The sequence below is a fragment of the Chanodichthys erythropterus genome, chromosome 18, assembly GCF_024489055.1.
Source record: "Chanodichthys erythropterus isolate Z2021 chromosome 18, ASM2448905v1, whole genome shotgun sequence".
Lineage (NCBI taxonomy): Eukaryota > Metazoa > Chordata > Actinopteri > Cypriniformes > Xenocyprididae > Chanodichthys > Chanodichthys erythropterus.
Window position 1 is genome coordinate 4,430,804 of NC_090238.1, and position 18,413 is coordinate 4,449,216.

The 18,413-nt window shown below is 39.2% G+C and overlaps 1 protein-coding gene and 1 pseudogene across 2 annotated transcripts in view; both read left to right on the plus strand.

Moving 5' to 3' along the window:
• The window catches only part of LOC137007111 (nuclear factor 7, ovary-like), a 31,594-nt gene extending 24,929 nt beyond the window's left edge, over positions 1-6,665 (plus strand). For both annotated transcript variants that reach the window (XM_067368426.1, XM_067368427.1), the window contains exon 6: positions 4,980-6,665. In XM_067368426.1, the coding sequence (XP_067224527.1) occupies positions 4,980-5,482 (503 nt within the window). In that variant the 3' untranslated portion in view covers positions 5,483-6,665. The remainder of the gene's footprint in view (positions 1-4,979) is intronic.
• Positions 6,666-10,711: 4,046 nt separating this feature from the next.
• On the plus strand, positions 10,712-13,403 carry LOC137007136 (uncharacterized; annotated as a pseudogene).
• The last annotated feature ends 5,010 nt before the right edge of the window (positions 13,404-18,413 follow it).

The window sequence follows — 18,413 nt, forward strand, 5'->3', positions numbered from 1 at the left end:
TTGCTAGGGTGATCTAAATGGTTGCTAGGGCGTGGCTTAATAGCTTCACAATGATCCTGAGACACTGATTGCCTGAGTTAAATGAGCCCACCCCTTTGTCTTTATGTGGGTCATAGCAATGTTCAATACAAAATCCCTCTGGAATTTCCCATAGTAGGAGAATCATGTGATCACGATGGTCATTCCCTTCACCATAGTGTGTCAATGGAGCACATTTGGGTGGCTTTTACACCCCAGGGGTACAACTCTCGCTCAGAGCTATGACCCGTCAAAGTTCGTCTCAAAGTCTATGGGACTGTTTTGCCCGCCGGGGAACATCGTACACCCGATCGCTTATAAAATCCACAGCACAACTTCATCTTTCAGACTCACTGATAATTCCTCAAGTCTCATAATTAGTGAGTGAAACTCAACAAACAGTGAGAATAAACTGATTTAATTCCACATAGACTATAAGTGTGATCTTCAGCAGCATCGGATCATCTTCATGTTATTAGCTCTGGTGATGATTAAACACATGCTGGGCAATTTTGCTTGGGCACGTTCCCACTGAGAATGAGCAATGAATTTATATCTGGATACGTTAGATCAGTTGTGGGCAATTTTTTGAGATCCTCCAATCAGAATGTTAGCAGCCGATCACGTGACTGGTTCGGAGATTTCAGAAAAAATTCAAACAAGATGGCAGCCTCTCAGCGGCAGTGGAGCGGAGAAAAGGAGTGTGAACTTATATATTTTTACGCTAAGTAAGTTATCATGCGTCAATCCAAAACAGGGAATTTACCTCATATATTGCTTAAAATACCAACAACTGTCCAAAGTAATGCATGTAAGCTGTAATTAAGCCATTGAAAGTTTTCATTTAAATACTAAAATGACGGAGTCTGTTTAATGTCTGTAGTAGCGTAGGCTGTAGGGCGTATGACATGTGAATTTAGCTTTTGATGCGATTGACGCGGGTTCGAACCCGCCTTTTGCTGAACTCGCTTTTAAGCGATTTTTGCTGAACTCGCTTTTCCTGTCACAAATCAGATCAGAAAGGCATTTATTTTTAATAAAAATGAAGAAAATATTTGAAGACTTGAAATAAAGTGCCTAACAAGTGTTTATAATAAAGTATTTATTGGGTTGGCAATAGATTTGCTCCTCTCTGATTAGTTGCTGCCAAATGTCTGTTGGCCTAATTAGTTGCCCTGTGTCTCATCAGGTTGCCCGCAACATTGCTCAAAAAGTTGCCCCGTGTATCATCACCAAAGGGCCGTTCACACAGAACGCGTTTTTCTATTCCAATGCGCTACTTTCCCATTGTTTTTCTATGTAAACACACGCTTGACAGATGTGCATGACCGTTACGCTCGCGTCTTTTGCAGCGCCTCACACATGAGCGCCATGTTTTTAAGACACCGTGTCAAGTTAAAAGAATTTCAACTTTTATTACACGCAGCGCCGCAAAATGTCAGTTCCAAAACAGTGGACCAATCAGAAGAACTTGGAGGCGGGGCAAGCGTTGCGAGTTGGCATGTTCATTTATTATCTTATTTTCTTTTTTCCATGTCAAAACTTGTATCTGTAAATTCTGCAGTTTACCTATTTCTAGTATTTCCGTTATTGTTGTTATTGCATCACGTCTCAAAGGCGCGTATTGAGACTCTCGCTTTCTATGCTGCACTTTTTTTAAAACCACTCCTGAGCGCTGCGTCTTGCATTTTTAAGGCCCTTTCACACAAGACGCGGTAAGCGCTGCGCTATGAAACCCATGTGTTTCAATGGCTTGTGCCATTGAAGGACTGCGTCGACCAAAGCGTAGATGCAGCGGAGCGCAGCTTGCACGCACGCCGCAGTCAAAGTTCAAAATAGTTCAACTTTTGCCGCTGCGCTCTGTGACGATTACCCGAGCGACCAATAGCAACGGGGCATCCAAACAAATGGAAAGCAAAATGGATGAACAGCTATTTACTGTGTTGGAATTTCCAGAGCTATTCAATACAAGTTTGCTGGTCGTATAGAGACATCGGGAGAAAAGCTGTGTCATGAAGACATGACAGACACTTCTTAGCACAGGACATATACTTTGCTGCTGACCGAAAGGTGGAACAACAATCAAATGATTAGATGATTAGAACTCCCGATACAAGTTTGGAAAGCTCCAACTAATGTGCTCTGGCCAGCGCAGTGCAAATCGCTTTGTATCTGAAGAGCTGCGCTGAACCCAGCGGTGAGCGCAGCGCATACCACGTCCTGTGTGAAAGGGCCATTAGACACAAAGACGCGTTCTATGTGATCAGCCCCTTAGGCTGCGTATGAAATCGCATACTACATGAGTAGGTACTACATTTGAATTTGAACGTACTTCCCGACCGTTAAAACAGTATGTTCTATATAGTGTGAATATGGGTTGTATGAATGGAATTCGGACGTACTACATCCGCCATGTTAATGTTGTCACGTGTCATGCGTCGTCACAACAGCTCGAAATTCAAAGGGCCCGCTCTACTCCGCTTTCATCAGCAATGTTTTTATTAATGCTTACTGCTTTCTTGTGTGTTTTAATGTCGATTCAATCTACAGCTCAAAGGAAGCATTGGTCAGCTGTTCGCAGATCACGCTTTCTTCAACAGCTTGTTAAATATTTGTCAAAGTATAATCACCTATTTAGCTAGCAAATTTTACCTCAGAATAAAAAGACATGTCTGTGAACATCACGACAGAGGCTGATTTAAAGCAACGAAATTAAGTAATTTATTGTTAAAAAATGAATGCATATAAAAATACACGAGAAACAAAAGACATGAATCAATAAACAAACTTGAATACATATAAATAAATAACTAAATAAATAATGTGTAGATAGACAGAGAGAGAGAGAAATACACAGCTAAATATTATATACAATATGTACATAAATAAATACAATGATAATAATATACATATTCTATTTACAAACTGAGTCCTACAAACTAACGTTAGCCGCCTGAATGTTGCTGTCCGTTAAGTTTTCTAATCTCATTAAACTGCTTAACAAGTTAACAAGCTAATGTAATGTTATCTCGACCTGTTCGTTAGCTCGATGTGCTCAGTAATAATGATTAAACATCTTTTTACAGCCGACTCTCAAAATCTTCTCATCAATTTACTTTAAACTTTCAATAAGTCAGCAGTTTACTTACATTATGTTAAACAAGTGCAATTTAACCACAATAAACACCGTTTTCGCCTGAGGTACTTAAGGACTTGAAAAGCGCTGCATCGCCACTTTCCGCCATTTTCGAATATGAAGAATCCTCTCCTGTGGCATCACGGGATAGCACAGCGTCCATCGTATGCCTACTACAAAATTCGGGCGGAAGCAGTAGGTCATCCGGGTACTTCTCGCCTACTGTTTTTCGCATACTATGAATGCGGACATACTACTCGCCTCGCATACTGTTTTTCGCATACTATAGCTATAGTAGGGAAGTATGCGATTTTGGGCGCAGCTTTACAGCTTTTCATCTTCAGCATAAATCTCAACAGATCTCATTGATTTATTGTTATTTTAAAGGGGTGGTTCAGTGTTTTTTTCTAGGCTTGATTGTGTTTTTGGTGCGCGGTTTAACGTCTTATGTTATGTCTAATGCTTCGGGAGGGGGGGGGGGGGGGGTTTAAACGCTGTATTTTTCATATATTTTCTATCTTTATTCTACACCTCCATTTCAATGTCTTATGAACGGATCGTTTGACTTCCTACTTCTATGAAGCCACTCCCTCCGATATACGCAATGTGCTCAGATTGGTTAGCGGGCCCAGTGTATCATGATTCGCTGAAGTGTCTGGAAACGCCACGCCCCTTACCATTCATTGTTACATGCTTCAGTGGAAATGTAAATAATGGTGTCTATATTGCTGTATCAAATTGAGCCGAATCAGACCCAGATGAAGAGGGTTGAGCAGAACCTCTGCAATCACGGCTTTAAAGGACGTTTATGAATGGTATTTGATTTTTTATTTGTGTCAAAGTGTTTAGATATGCTGTCACTGCTGTTTGTTAGCTTTCAATATACAGTTTTATCCTGATTAAAGCTTTACTGTAACCGAAAACATGACTGAGTAGTAGCATTTTTGTAAAGGTATTGTTTAATTTATAGCATGAACAACTGTTTGTCTATGAACATAGAAGTTTGTTGTTGTTTGTAGAATTTAGCTAACTGGCTTGTGAAGCAAAAATGCATTGGTCTTTGTTTACGTCCTTGATGCAACCAAAAATAACAACAGAACTATACGTTTAAAAGACATGTACAAACAATAAAACGTACTTACAGTTTGAAGCCAATAAACAGCATCTTTTAGCTTTTAAGTGGGAACTGCTTCATCTTTCAGTAATAGCCTTTTTGCAAATCCAGCATTAAACTTGTGTAGATTCAGGAAGCTGTCTTCAGCACCGCATCCAGTGTAAAAAATATCACAAATTATAATGGGTTCTATTATCTTTTGACGCGTCGCTCGCGGTGTACACAACTCTTCCGCTTCCATTATGCCGCGTGACATGGTCTCGCCCACTTTGTTGCGTGTTCCCGGGGGTGTTTTGCAGAGTTTGTGATGTCACCAACCGGGGAAGAAGCTCGTTGTAGCCCAAACCAGTCATTTTTGTAGGCATTAAACTGCCATAACTTTAAAAGACAATATCTCTGTTTGCATTGAACTTTCAGTGCTGTAACTTTGCAGATTCTGTTTATGCTCAAGTAGCAACATTACACACTAACTAAAGTTAAAAAAGTGAAATCGCAATGAACCACCCCTTTAATTGATGGACACAAATGTCTGAATCACACATTTAATGTTTGTAGTTGATGATAAAATGAGAGTGAAACTAATAACAGCACTGACAGTGATCAGAGGAACATGTGTTTGATCAACAGTGTCATAATTCATAATAATCTGTGTTGGGTCACTCTTGATCATTATATGAACAATAAAAGCATCTGTTGATTGTGTCTCATCAGCTCCTGTGATTCTGGATCCAAACACTGCAGATCCACATCTCGTCCTGTCTGATGATCTGACCAGTGTGAGAAACAGCGGGAACACACAACCTCTTCCTGATAATCCAGAGAGATTTGACTGTCATTACTGTGTTCTGGGATCAGAGGGTTTTAACTCAGGAACACACTGCTGGGATGTGGAGGTTAAAGAGAGTCAATACTGGAGACTTGGAGTAACTACAGCATCAAACCAGAGGAAGGGATGGGATTTCTTCAACACTGATGTCTGGAGTGTGTCGTATGATCCGTATGGACTATGTTTATTTTCTGTTTTTCGTGTCAATCAGGATCTTGATCGTGTGAGAGTGAATCTGGACTATGACAGAGGAACGGTGTCATTCTCTGATCCTGTAACTAACACACATCTACACACATTCACACACACCTTCACTCACACACTTTTTCCATTCTTCTGGTGTAATCGTTCTTCCTCTCTGAGGATCTTATCGGTCAATAGTCAGTAAACGTTACTCCTGTCTGGATCTTCCTGCTTTCATCATGTTTCCAATATTTAATCCAGATCACATGAGTTAGGGCCTGTTTACACCTGGTTCCTTCATGCGTTTTCACTGAAAATGACCCTAAATGCCCTCCGAAACGCATTTGAAACAGATATAAATCTGATCGCTCAAACCACTTCAGGAGATGGTCTGGGACGCATTCTAGTCTAAACTGAACAGGTCTAAATGCATCTGGTTGTAGTTGTTGAAACCATATATGTAAATTTAACTCCTCCCAAAAATACTAAAAAATAAATGTGTGAGAGCTTGTTATGGGTTAAATAACATGTTATAGTCCAACTCAGTTTCATGGCAGTTCATGACATAGTCATGAAATTTAATCTATTGATCTATTAATCTATTAATCTATTGAGGCTCAGCACCCTCCTACTTCCACTCACTCTTACGAGTCTACACTCCTACCAGAAACCTGCGCTCATTAAAGGAGCGAAGGCTTGTGGTACCATCACAGAGAGGCACAAAATCACTTTCCAGAACGTTCTCGTTCACTGTTCCTTGCTGGTGGAACGATCTTCCTGCCTCCATCCGGAATGCAGAATCCCTGGCAATATTCAAAAGACAGCTGAAAACCCATCGTGAGCACTTAACCTCATTTAAAAAAAAAAAAAAAAAAAAAAAAAAAAAAACCTTATTCCTATCCTTTCACTTCCTCTAATCCCTCTCTATTGTATCTTAGGATAATCTGAGCACTGCCTATAACTTGTATTATGAGCACTTCTTGTCTATTTGCCTCGTCATGACGACTCGCTTGTTGTATTCCTCACTTGTAAGTCGCTTTGGATAAAAGCGTCTGCCAAATTAATAAATGTAAATGTAAATGATTCGTGTTTGTGGACACGAATTTCCCCCTTTTTTCGTGTCACTCAACACAACTTTTAATCTAAAGTATTTCTATAGGACGTATCTTTTGTGACTACACTACGTTTTCCTTTCTGCCACTCGGGAGCACAGACGCTGTATTTTTTTTCTTTTTTTATTATTATTATTAATATTATTATTACTAATTTTTAAACTTTAAGTGCTACATTACTCAACATTTAAACAGGAGATTTTATCCTTTTTTGTTGCTTTATATTTTGTAGGTGGCTGCACGCCATTGTAAACCATTGTCAGTGGTTTAGTCAAAATGTAGTAAATCTATTCTTAATAAACAAGGCTGCAGAGCTGTGCTGCGGCCATCATTTCTAAATGTTGCTGTTTCTTTTTCCAGCGGTTTGGTGTGTCAAATCTAACAGTGAATACTACAGTACCCATGAGCCTTATCAAACGTTATGGTGACGATGCCAGCTAAAACTACCCGAGGACCCACCGCCAATTCTCTTTTAATGATATCCTCATCTTTTCTCAACACATAAACATGAAAGTGTGCTAGATAATTTAACAATATGATGTTATGACCATAATTTTAATTTAGACTGTCCTCCTCCGAAAAACGACCTCATAGGTTGTTTAAGCATGTGTCGTCATTAAATGACCTTTGGCTGCAATGAGAGGAAGGATTGATCTTGAGTGTCATAGTCCAGGTGTGTTTTATTTTATTTTTTTAAAGTTATCGTTCTGATTGTCTGCAATTTGTCCGTAAGTAACAATACCACTGATCGAATGTGATTTTACCACAGTAACTGTAGCTCGATCCTAAAGCCCAGTGACCACAGCACTTTCCATATTTTACCATAGTAACTTTAGTTTTACTGTGGTATTTGTAGTTAAATAAGAGTAACACAACACCATGGTATTTGTAGTTTAAACGCAGTAAAAACATTTGCCATGCTTTTGCAGCACAAACTGTGGTTTCACTGTGTGTTACTTGTAAAGCACAGTAACACAACACTTACCATGGTATTATGTCAGTTACTGTAGTTTTACTGTGGTATTTGTAGTTAAAGCATAGTAACACAACACCTACCATGGTATGATCACAGTTACTGTAGTTTTACTGTGGTATTTATAGTTAAAGCATAGTACCACAACACTTACCATGGCTATGACATCATAACAGCCTATGACATCATAATAGCGTGACCCGGAAGTATATAAGGAGTGCCTAGAGAATCAGACAGCATCTTTTCGTCTTTCGGCACTGTTTTGTCTGATCGCGATTTTATCGAATCCGGTAAGGGAATCTTATATTATGCCTTACAAACGTTTCAGAGAGTGTGTTCATCCGTGTCCCAGGTTTTGACACTTGATATACACATTCTAGGTGCTTTCTGTTTGGGAGAGGAGCGTGCATAGACAGTGCTTGAGGGCTGTGTTTTTCTGTTATTTCCTGTGAGCGTCTCCCTACCGGAACGCTCCGTTCTCGTTTGGCACTCTTCTCAAGGGAAGAGGTGTCCGCATCTGTGCCTGGTGATTCTGGCCCCGTTTGAGGCAAAACGGCGGCTACAATCATGGGGCTTGCGGGGGAGCCCATTGGGAAGTTTGAGAGAGGTGTATTCTCTCTCAGCCCCCCGGGGCTGATGAGGATGAGTTGTTGGATGATGATGACGTCCGTGTTTGATGTCATCACGTCCGGCAGCGAGCGCTCTTCTGGCTGTTGTATATGTGGAGCTGCTGAAGTTGTGGGACACGTTTCTGGTAGGCTGCAGCTGCCATGAGGGAGCGTTAAAAAAGGGGCCGCACGTGGACGGCTCGAAGAATGGTTCCTTTCCTTCCATTCCTTCCGGTTTGATAATGAGAAGCTCTTTTAGGCTTAAAAGAACCCTAGATTCCATCCTTTCATGTAGAGAAAAAGGAAAATGAGGAATATTCTGTCTTCAAGCTGCAGGAAGGTAAGCTGGGTCTATATTTTATGTTTTAAAATATGTCGACCTTGTTTTTCCTGTATAGTTTTTCCTGAGCATGTAGACAGCCAGGAGGCTGGTCCGTCTTGAGCTGAGGCTCAGAGACAGGGCCAGAGGTCCAGTATGGCCGCTCGGGCGCCTCCTCCTTTTTGGAGCAAGTCAAAGAGATGGCGGAACTCGAGGAGGAAGAAGCAGGTGTTTCTAAATATGTTGACCTTGTGTTCCTGTGTAGTTTTTCCTGAGTATGTAGTCGGAAAAAGTAAAAGGTTTTTTTGGGCAAACTGAAGTTTGATAGGTCGGCTAGAACGATATTTCTGCAGGCCACAAAATGGCTGCCTCTTAGCCACCAGTTATATAGAGTAGCTTCTCATCTGGGGTTTGCTAGAGTAAGTTTGAGTTAGCACTCGTCACTTCAGTTAGTATCTAATGTCTAGGTTGTCCTTAATTGGCTGCCTGATACTGTTTGCTTGTTGAGCTTCGCTTTTGTTCCTCTTATCTATGGAGATTCAGAGGTGAAGATCAGGTATTGCTATGCGTGTGGCCCCGTAGGCCCACAGCTTAGCAGCCCAGGCTAGGACTAGGTTTAAGTGTTTATCATTATAAACCACCCTTTGTATTACTATCCTTTGTTAGGTTGTATAGTTCCTAGTTCTGGCCTCCTCCTGAGGGAGTTGTTAGGCCATATGCCCATTTTCCCCTTGTTTATGTAGGTGCAAATGGCTGAGGTTAACAGCTAAGGTATTAGGTTGTTATTAACCTCCCTGATGCTGTTTTCTCAGGTGGTAGGCCCTTATGTTTGCGTAGATAAGTGTATGCAGTGTATGCTAGGCCCCATTTTCCTTTTCAGGATAGCATGTTTTTACAAAGCATTATGTTTGCTTTGGGTTCTAGTTTTTGCCCTACATGTATGTGAGCTTTACTCTAGTGCAGCCACAGGTTAGCACCTGTTCTCATAATAGTAGGCTTGTGGTTAGGGTTTGTGGTGTTTCACCGAGTGCATCACCTGTTGGATTGCACACTCAGGTTGAGTGTAGAGAACCTCACTTTCAGTATGGTTTCTGTTAGCTCCCGCTAGCTTGATCATTGCCACAACAGCTATATTGCATATAACTGTAGGAGCTGTAGGCTTTAATGGATTTAGCCTCCTCCTAGTTTAGCAGCTTGTGTTTATATAGAGTTGTTGGTATATGGTCATGAGTTTTGCTCACTTAGTTTAACACTGCCACAGGTCTATACTTGTGTCTGTTTGAGGTAGTAGGCCTTTTTTGTGGGCCTCCCTCAGATCATGGTAGCATTTCATTGTGCCCCTGTAATTGTAAAATCTGGTACATTTCCTGTTGGAATGTGTAGACTTAGCTCAGGTTGTGTTAAGCTAGTTTCCCACAACTGTTGTTGGGTTTAGAGCTGGTCCCCTTTGAGCTTGGTCCCCTTTATAACCACTAGCTGGCGCCATGTGTTGCTGAAGTTGTAGGCCCTGCTAAGGCCTCCTTTCGGATTGCATGTTGGCACACTTCTGTGTTGGTTTTGTATGGCCCATCACCGCCATTGGCCACGCACGTCTCTGCTTGGAGTAGGCCCTATGTGAGGCCTCTCTCAGAGTATTGTGGTGGAGTGTGTACTCCTATTGTTTTAAGAGTAAAATGTGTTTTACTGAGTGCATGACCTGTTGGCTGGTGTGGTCATGATTGCCACTAGCCGATGCCACGTGTCTGCGAGTGGTAGGCCTTCTTGGCCTCCTGTGTAGCATGTTGGCGTTCGTTTGTGTGCTCCTCTCACTTTGAGAGTAAAAAGTGTTTTTACTGAGTACATTGCTGAGTGGCTGGCCTCTCAGGGTGAGTTTATGTAGTAAACCTTTCTGCGGTTCAGATTTCTACATTTGCTCCCTTGAGCTTGGTACGGTTTCCTTTAGCTCTAGTTGAGCTAAATAGCTACCTCATAAGTAGGTTGGTTCTATTTTGCTCCTAGAACTTTATTGGCCTCTAGCTGACACCACATGTTTACAAGTAGTAGGCTCTATGGGCCTCCTTCGAGAGCATGTTGGTGTAAGTATGGTGTACTCCTCTCACCTAGAGAGTTACAAGGTGTTTTACTGAGTACACTGCTGGATGGCCACGGATTTATTGAACCTCTCTGTAGTTCGGTTCTTGTCCTTCCTGGAGCTTGTAACACTGTGTAAAAAAGCTGTAGGCCTGTTTTTGGGCCTCCTTTAGATCATGATGGCGTATGTTGTACTCCTCTTGCTTTAAGGAGTAAAAGGTTCTTTTACTAAGTGCACTGCTTGTTGGATATTCTGATTTCACGCAGCTGCCATTTTGAAATCGAAAAACGAGGCTCCGGTGGGAAGAAACCCAGAAGTATCGTATTGAGTCACAGGAGAGTTGCGGATGCGATGGCGTATTGTTGTGTACCAGGCTGTACATCCCATCAACGGAAAGAGAGTGATAAAAAATATATCCTTTCATCGCTTTCCGAGTGACCCAAAAGCCTGTAGGAGTAGACTGTGAAAGTAAAACGGGATATTGGACCTCATTTTCAGGTAAGTGAAATAACTTTGCAAATAGTTAGCTAATGCTAGCTTTCCAAGTTGCACACGTTTTGGATGGCTGTTATCAAAATGATTTACCAATTTTCTCATTAGATTACAGACAACACGAGAGTGTGCTCCAAACATTTCACTCAGGACTGCATTGTTCATTCGCTCATAGACTGAAACAGGGAAGCGTGCTGACTTTGTTTACATGGTGCTGTGAACTTAAGCCTAGGAGGACACTTGATGACATAATATGAATAATCTTAAAAAAGATTAGGATTTTATGTTATAAAAACATTTGTTTTAATAACCAAAATGTATACTATAATTATATTTTCATTGAATCATTTAAACCTCTCTGAATGTGATAGTACTGTAATGTTTTATCATATTACAAATACTCTTATGTTGCCTAAGCAAACTGACATTTATGTCAAACCGATAGATATATAGATAGATAGATTGATTGATAGATATGCTGATTGCTGTCATTTTTTACAGTTGCACATTTACATTGTATATTTTTTTATCGGCTGCAATAGATGTTTGATAGTTATTACAGGTTGTTTCAGGGTCAGTTTATGTAATGTCTCTGATGTGACAACTGTATAAAACAGTATAATATGAACTGCCAAGACTGAAATCATGATTATGTTAATTTCCAGTGTCTGTGATATTGAAACACTCAAGGTAGAAGAGGAGGACCACTATTCATTTCCTGATCAGAAGACAAGAGAAGAGCGAGTCATTATATCAGACCTAAGGGCAGGGGGAAAATGTTAAAGAAAATAAATTAAGCATGTAATTAATTGATGAAAATTAGAGCATGTAAACATATCTTATGACGTCCTTGATGGTTATTTTTGTTTTTCATGTAATTTTCTCTTCTTTCTTAATACACAGATCTAACAATGGTTTTGGGTTATTGCAAGACCATGATTACCTGGAAAAGTCTCCTACCATGGAAGAGCAGCTGACTGCAGCACAGAAGGAGATTGCTCGTCTGACAGAGGAAAATGAATATTTAAGTGATGCAAAAACTTGGGAAAATGAGATCCAGGCTGATGATAAAGTTGATGAAAAATTATTTATTCATTACAATTAAATTTAGCCTCACACGCAAACTTTAATCGATAATGAAAATACTTAATAAAACCAAAAGGTAAAATAACCATCATAAAGGAGTAGTCAATAGTTAATAACAAATTTAGAGTATTGTAAAATCCAGAGTATTGTATCTAATAGATGAAAATCAAAAAGAATTAAAACATTAAGACATTTGCAGATAAGAGACAAGAAGCAGAAGCCTAGGAGAGCAAAGGAGAGAAAAAGCTAAATTATTAATAACTCAGTCCATATTATACCATAAGCATACAGGGAAATTCTCAACCGACTCAAACTGATGTTTTTTGTTAAAATGAAATAGGTTAATTTCACCCATTACGTCGTCCACTTGTCCAGTGTCAAAAATAGTTGTTTCATCCCCTAGGGAATTTTGCAAATGTCAGCAGACATATTTTGATCAGATTCAATTGAGAATAACTTAATCATAAGCCATAAACTATTAACATAAATATTAATAAAAATGCATGAATATGAATATTGATCATTTCGGATCCATCATTAAGAAGTCAGCAGTTTTGTCTACAGTGATTCCAATGTGCCCAAGATGATCCTGTTTTACACAGGATTTAATGATTATGAGACCCTCAAAGCACTCTACCTGTCTCTTTAACCTACAGCACAGTCTCTGGGGAGATGGAGTCAAATGCAAAGACTTAATAAAACAAAACAGACTGTAACAGCTAGCTTTCATGCTCACAACATTTGTCTCTTTGACCAGTTTTTCTTGTTTCTCTGTCGTATGAGGCAGGGGCCTCTTTCCGCAGATTTAGCTGTAAGGTTTAATCTGTCAAAGGCCACAGCCAGTTTGTGTATAACTTGGGCTAACTACCTTTATTTTATGCTTGGCACACTACCAGTATGGCCAAGTAAAGAGGCTGTAGATGAGCTAATTCCGCCTTGCTTCAAGCAGACATTTCCCAAAACACGTGTTGTGCTAGATTGTACAGAGATCCATATTCAAACAGCAAGCTCAAAGGTTCTTAACACGGTGACATACTCTCATTACAAAGGCACCACAACTTTGAAATCCCTGATTGGCATCAACCCCTTTGGGTCAGTTAGCTTTGTAAGCAACCTATACACCGGCTCCATCTCTGACAAGGAAATCACCAAAGAGTCAGGCATTCTAAAACTCCTTGAGCCAGGTGATGAAGTAATGGCTGATAAGGGCTTTCTTATCAGAGACCTCCTTGCTGACATGGATGTCAGTCTTGTAACCCCAACTTTCATAGGGTCAAGCAGACAATTCAGTAAAGATGAAATTGCACACACCCAAGAGATTGCCCGCTTGAGGATACACGTAGAGAGGGCTATCAGACACATCAAAGAATATTACATTTTTGATGGTGTCCCACCCCTTTCATTATGTGGTTCAGTCAACCAGATGTGGACTGTTTGTGCTCTACTGACTTTTATTTTCGGGTGAAATATTTCTTTAATCCCAAAACCAGACATTTTAGGTTACAGTTAAACTTTTTTTTTTTTTTTTTACAAAAACAATAAGTCATTTAAATGTTGTTACTTTGATTTAATGTTATAATTTGTACAGTAGAAAATATGCATTGGAACAAATTTATACATTTTTATATATGTAAATATGTATGTAAATGTAAATATGAGTTCTATTTCATACTTTAGACAATATGAAATTCATTTATAAATAAAAAAAATGTTTTGTACAATCAGTGGAATTCACTTTTTCTTTAATGTAGAAATGAGTTGTTCTAAAAATGTAAATATTTCTTATCTAGGCCTACTTTAGACTATTTACAGTGAAATTCATTTATAAATAAAACTAGGGTTTCCGGTTATGGCGCATTAGGAGTAGACGTGTGCGCAACTCGCTCCCAAAACTTTTAAGTTTATCCCTATAAACCTCAGCATTTTTGTTGGCATCTGACAGCATTTGTTTTATAACCATTTCGTTACTTAAGTCGATAAAGACAGAGAAGGCGCCTCTTCACTGGGTGTTAGCGTTACGCTATCCGAGACCAGTGCTCTACATGATGATCTCAGAGCATCTATCGCCGCAGACTTAAAAGCATCTTTCGAAAGTTTGGTAACGAAGCTAGATAACATTCAGTCCACAGTGGCAGATCATGATTTTCGCATCGATAATCTTGAATCTGGCACTACGGAAATCAGTCAACAGCTAGAATGACTCGAAGCTACGTGTTCGGGGCTCCAGAAGGATAATGAGTGGCCTAAGGCTAAAGTCTCAGATCTCGAGAGCCGCAGCTGTCACCAAAATATTCGAATCCTGGGCGTACCCAATTCAATCGAGGGGCGGTGTCCGAGTAAATTTTTTTTCTCAGCTTCTGGTCAATGTCCTTGGATCTCAGGTGTTAACCTCGCCGCCCGAGCTAGACAGAGCTCATCGTAGCCTCGCACCTAAACCAGCACCTTGGCAGAGACCGCGACCCGTCATCTTGCGATTTCATCGCTTTCAAGTGAAGGACCTGGTCATCCGCAAATCTTGCAAAAAGGGTTGGCATTTCTCAATGTCAAGGAAGGATCCTCGGAAGCCAGAATTTCGAGGATGCTACGTCATCGGCATTCGTTGAAGGACTGTTCCAATGTCGAGGATCCTCGGAATTTCAAACAAGGATTGAGTCCTTCGTTCAAAAAATATCCCATAGACAGGAAAGGATGCATATGTGTAGCCTTCGCGCTCTCAAATCACCCACAATCCTATGCGCGCAGCTTTGCGATCTTGTTCAAAAATGTTTTTTTAAATGTCGGACGTTAGCGGGCAATATGCTTTCAAATGTAAGTATATTTACGTTACCAAACATTTGTTATAACTGTAGTAAATATGTCAGATAAATAAAGTTTAACGTTTAAATGCCAGTACAAATTACTTTCGTATTGATATTATAAATTATACAAATACAAATTACGTTATTGATGGCTAACTGAACCGGACCGTCATTTAACAGTTAGCTTGGTTGCCGTCACCGGCATTTCTTTTATAAATAACTAGTTAAGTTGTCCAAAGTAATTTAACGTTAATATTATTCCATTCACAGCGTTATTCATAGCTTTCTCGTCTTTTTTAACAGGGACCAAGGAACAAACGGAGGCGTTCATACGTCTCCGTGTAGAAAACAAGAAGCTGTTAACCGAAAGCGGACCTTTTCACTGACTTAATGACGCAATGACGTGCACTTGCTAGTCTGTTCCATTTACGTGTTTTCTGAATGCTAAAGAGGAGCCTCTCCTAGACTCTGAAGGAAGTGACTTGGAAGGACCAGTCCTGCCAAGAAAGTATCCCTGACATTGAGAAACGCCTGGTGAGTTGCTGTATGAAGGACACAAGATTTGTATCTTTGAGGATTACTGCCCTGAGGTTTTGAAACTTTGCGCCGAGTAAAAAGATGTGATGTCGTCATTGTACAAACGCGGACTCAGGCCTGCGCTTCTGTTCCCTGCTAGACTGCAAATTACACTTCCAAACAGTGAGAAGAAATGGCTGACTTCTGTTGTCTGTCAAATTTTTGAATTTGACAGACTGTATAGGCCTATGAGCAGTCTTAATTATTTTTGGCATTTTTCCCCCATTATTTTAGGGAATAGCTGGGTCGTTGGCCCCGCGGATTTGAATCTGGACACCTGGCTAAACTTGACAAAGTTGGTTTTTTTTTTTTCTCTTTCTTTAAACTTGCTAACTATTAGGACTTCAAATCAAATTTTTTTTACAGCATGGTAATTTCAGTCATATAGATTCATGCTGAGTATTTTTTTTTTTTTTTTTTTCATGTTGAGAGGATTTTAAATTTGGTATACAAACAATTTTTAATTTTCAATCAGACTCCAACATACTGCGAGCAGGCTGCTTAATTTCAGCTTCTTGTTTTAAGGATAATGTGGGCTGTTTAGTGAATTTAACATTGGATTGTTTGTTAAATTTGAAAAGTTGAACCTTTTGGTAACACTTTACTTGAAGGGGTGTGCATAAGACTGACATGACACCTTCATAATCTTGACATGACACATGTCATGAATATGAAGGAGGTTTTATGAATGTTTATGTCAACTGTCATTAAGTGTCATTCGCTCAATTATGTCATTTTTAATGCAAAGATGACATTGTTTGAGATGTCTTTGTTACGACAACTTGACATAAACCAACACGTCATAACCTGTCAGTGTCTTTGTCATGACAACTTGACATTAGCAAAACATCATAACCTGTCATAAACATGACATAGCAGATTAATTATCAAACTTAAAAAAACTGCTTAGCTTTATGGGTTAACATTACATTACATTATTTTGGTAACATTTCAGTATAGGGAACACATATATAAACGATTAACTATGACTTTTCCCTCAATAAACTCTTAATTTACTGCTTATTATAGTTAATTGTTAGGTTTAGGTATTGGGTAGGATTAAGAATGTAGAATATGGTCATGCAGAATAAGGCATTAATATGTGCTTTATAAGTACTAATAAACAGCCAATATTTTAGCCATATGAATGCTAATAGTAATAAGCAACTAGTTAAAAGACACTAAAATAAAGTGTTACCATTATTTTGTAACAGTGTCATCTTTTTACGAAATTTGAAATTGTCTATTATCTGACCTTCTGTTAGAGGAAACTTAAAAAAACAATAAACAAAAACAAAAAAAACATGAAATGAAAAATAGTCTTGACGCTGTTATAAAATTATTTGTCAGAGTATTGTCACTTAATGAAATTTTAATGACAAGTTCAATTTGTACCACTTTACTTGAGCTCAAGATACATATTTATGACACTATTATAATGGCCTCATGACAGCCAATGTCAAAACCAACCACATGACAGTTTAATGTAATGTTAAAGCTAAATTATGTCAGGTTGTCATGACAAAGACACTGACAGGTTATGATGTATTGGTTTATGTCAAGTTGTCATAACTCGGACATCTCAAACAATGTCATCTTTGCATTAAAAATGACATAATTGAGCGAATGACACTTAATGACAGTTGTCATAAACATTCATAAAACCTCCTTCCTATTCATGACATGTGTCATGTCATGATTATAAAGGTGTCATGTCAGTCTTATGCACACCCCTTCAAGTAAAGTGTTACCAAACTTTTTTGTTCAAACAAAGTTGAGTTGTTTTAAATTGAACTTGTTCACCACAAAGTCCCTTCTATTTGATCTATTAAGCTTAATTCATATATGGTGTGCTAATTTTGGACAGCTATTTTTACTGTCCTTTTGCCCAAGTTAAATAATTTTATTATTATTTTCTTTAAAAGTTTGCGCTTGGATTTTATATTAGATTTGTTTTGAAGATTGTCTGTCAGTAATCTCTGACGATCACTATTGAGGTTATGTACCTTTTATGGGAGGACAAGGAATTAGGAAACTTGTTGCTATGGTAAAGTGGCTCCAGTTGCTGTTCCTGTCAGCTGGTGGGAAGGTGGGTTTGTTTTTGTTTCTTTGTCTTTGTTATTCCCCCCTTTTTGCTTCTACCTTTTGTCAATCTGTGTGCAATCATTATGGCACTTTATATCCTTATGCTACAAGCAAGGTGTACTATTGGATGGGATGTATGTTTGGGGGTGTGGGGGTCTCAGAAATCTTATCATGTTCAGGGAATTAATTATCCACGTCCGAGATGAATAACAAGATGGCACCTCGTGGTGCACTGAAATTCACCAGCTGGAACGTCAAAGGACTGAATTCTCCTGTGAACCAAAATAAATTTAATTATTTGAATACTAGCATAGCCTTTATTCAGGAAACACACATCAGGCCTGCAGACCATCTAAGTATTAGAAAGGGCTGTGTAGGCCAGCTCTACCACTCCAGCTTCCAGGATAGGTCCCGAGGGGTAGCTATTCTCGTCCATAAATCAGTTCCTTTTTCCGTTTCTGAGGTCATCTCGGACCCCAATGGGCGTTTTATTATTCTTAGAGGACAGATCAATGGAGTTTGTTTGATTTTGGCCAATGTATATGGCCCTAACTGGGATGATGAGGCTTTTTTCAAAAAAGTTTTGTTTTCCCTCCCTGATTTGAACTCCAACCAACTAATTCTGGGTGGGGATTTTAACTGCTGCTTAGACTTTCTTCTAGACCGCTCCTTACCTAAGCCCTGTGCACAGTCTAAGTCCTTAATTCTAGCATAAAACAGTTTTCTTTCTTTTCCCCTGTACATCACACTTTCTCCCGCATTGATTATTTTCTTGTTGATAACAAATTGCTTCCATTGGTTAGCTCATGTATCTATAATACTATTGTTATTTCAAACATTTCAAATGAACTTTATGTATATATCAGGTTACTTACACCTTTCTTTCGCAAGGATTTTCAGAAGCGCACAACTAACAGTTTGTTGCATTTAAAGGTGCCCTAGATTCAAAAATTGAATTTATCTTGGCATAGTTAAATAACAAGAGTTCAGTACATGGAAATGACATACAGTGAGTC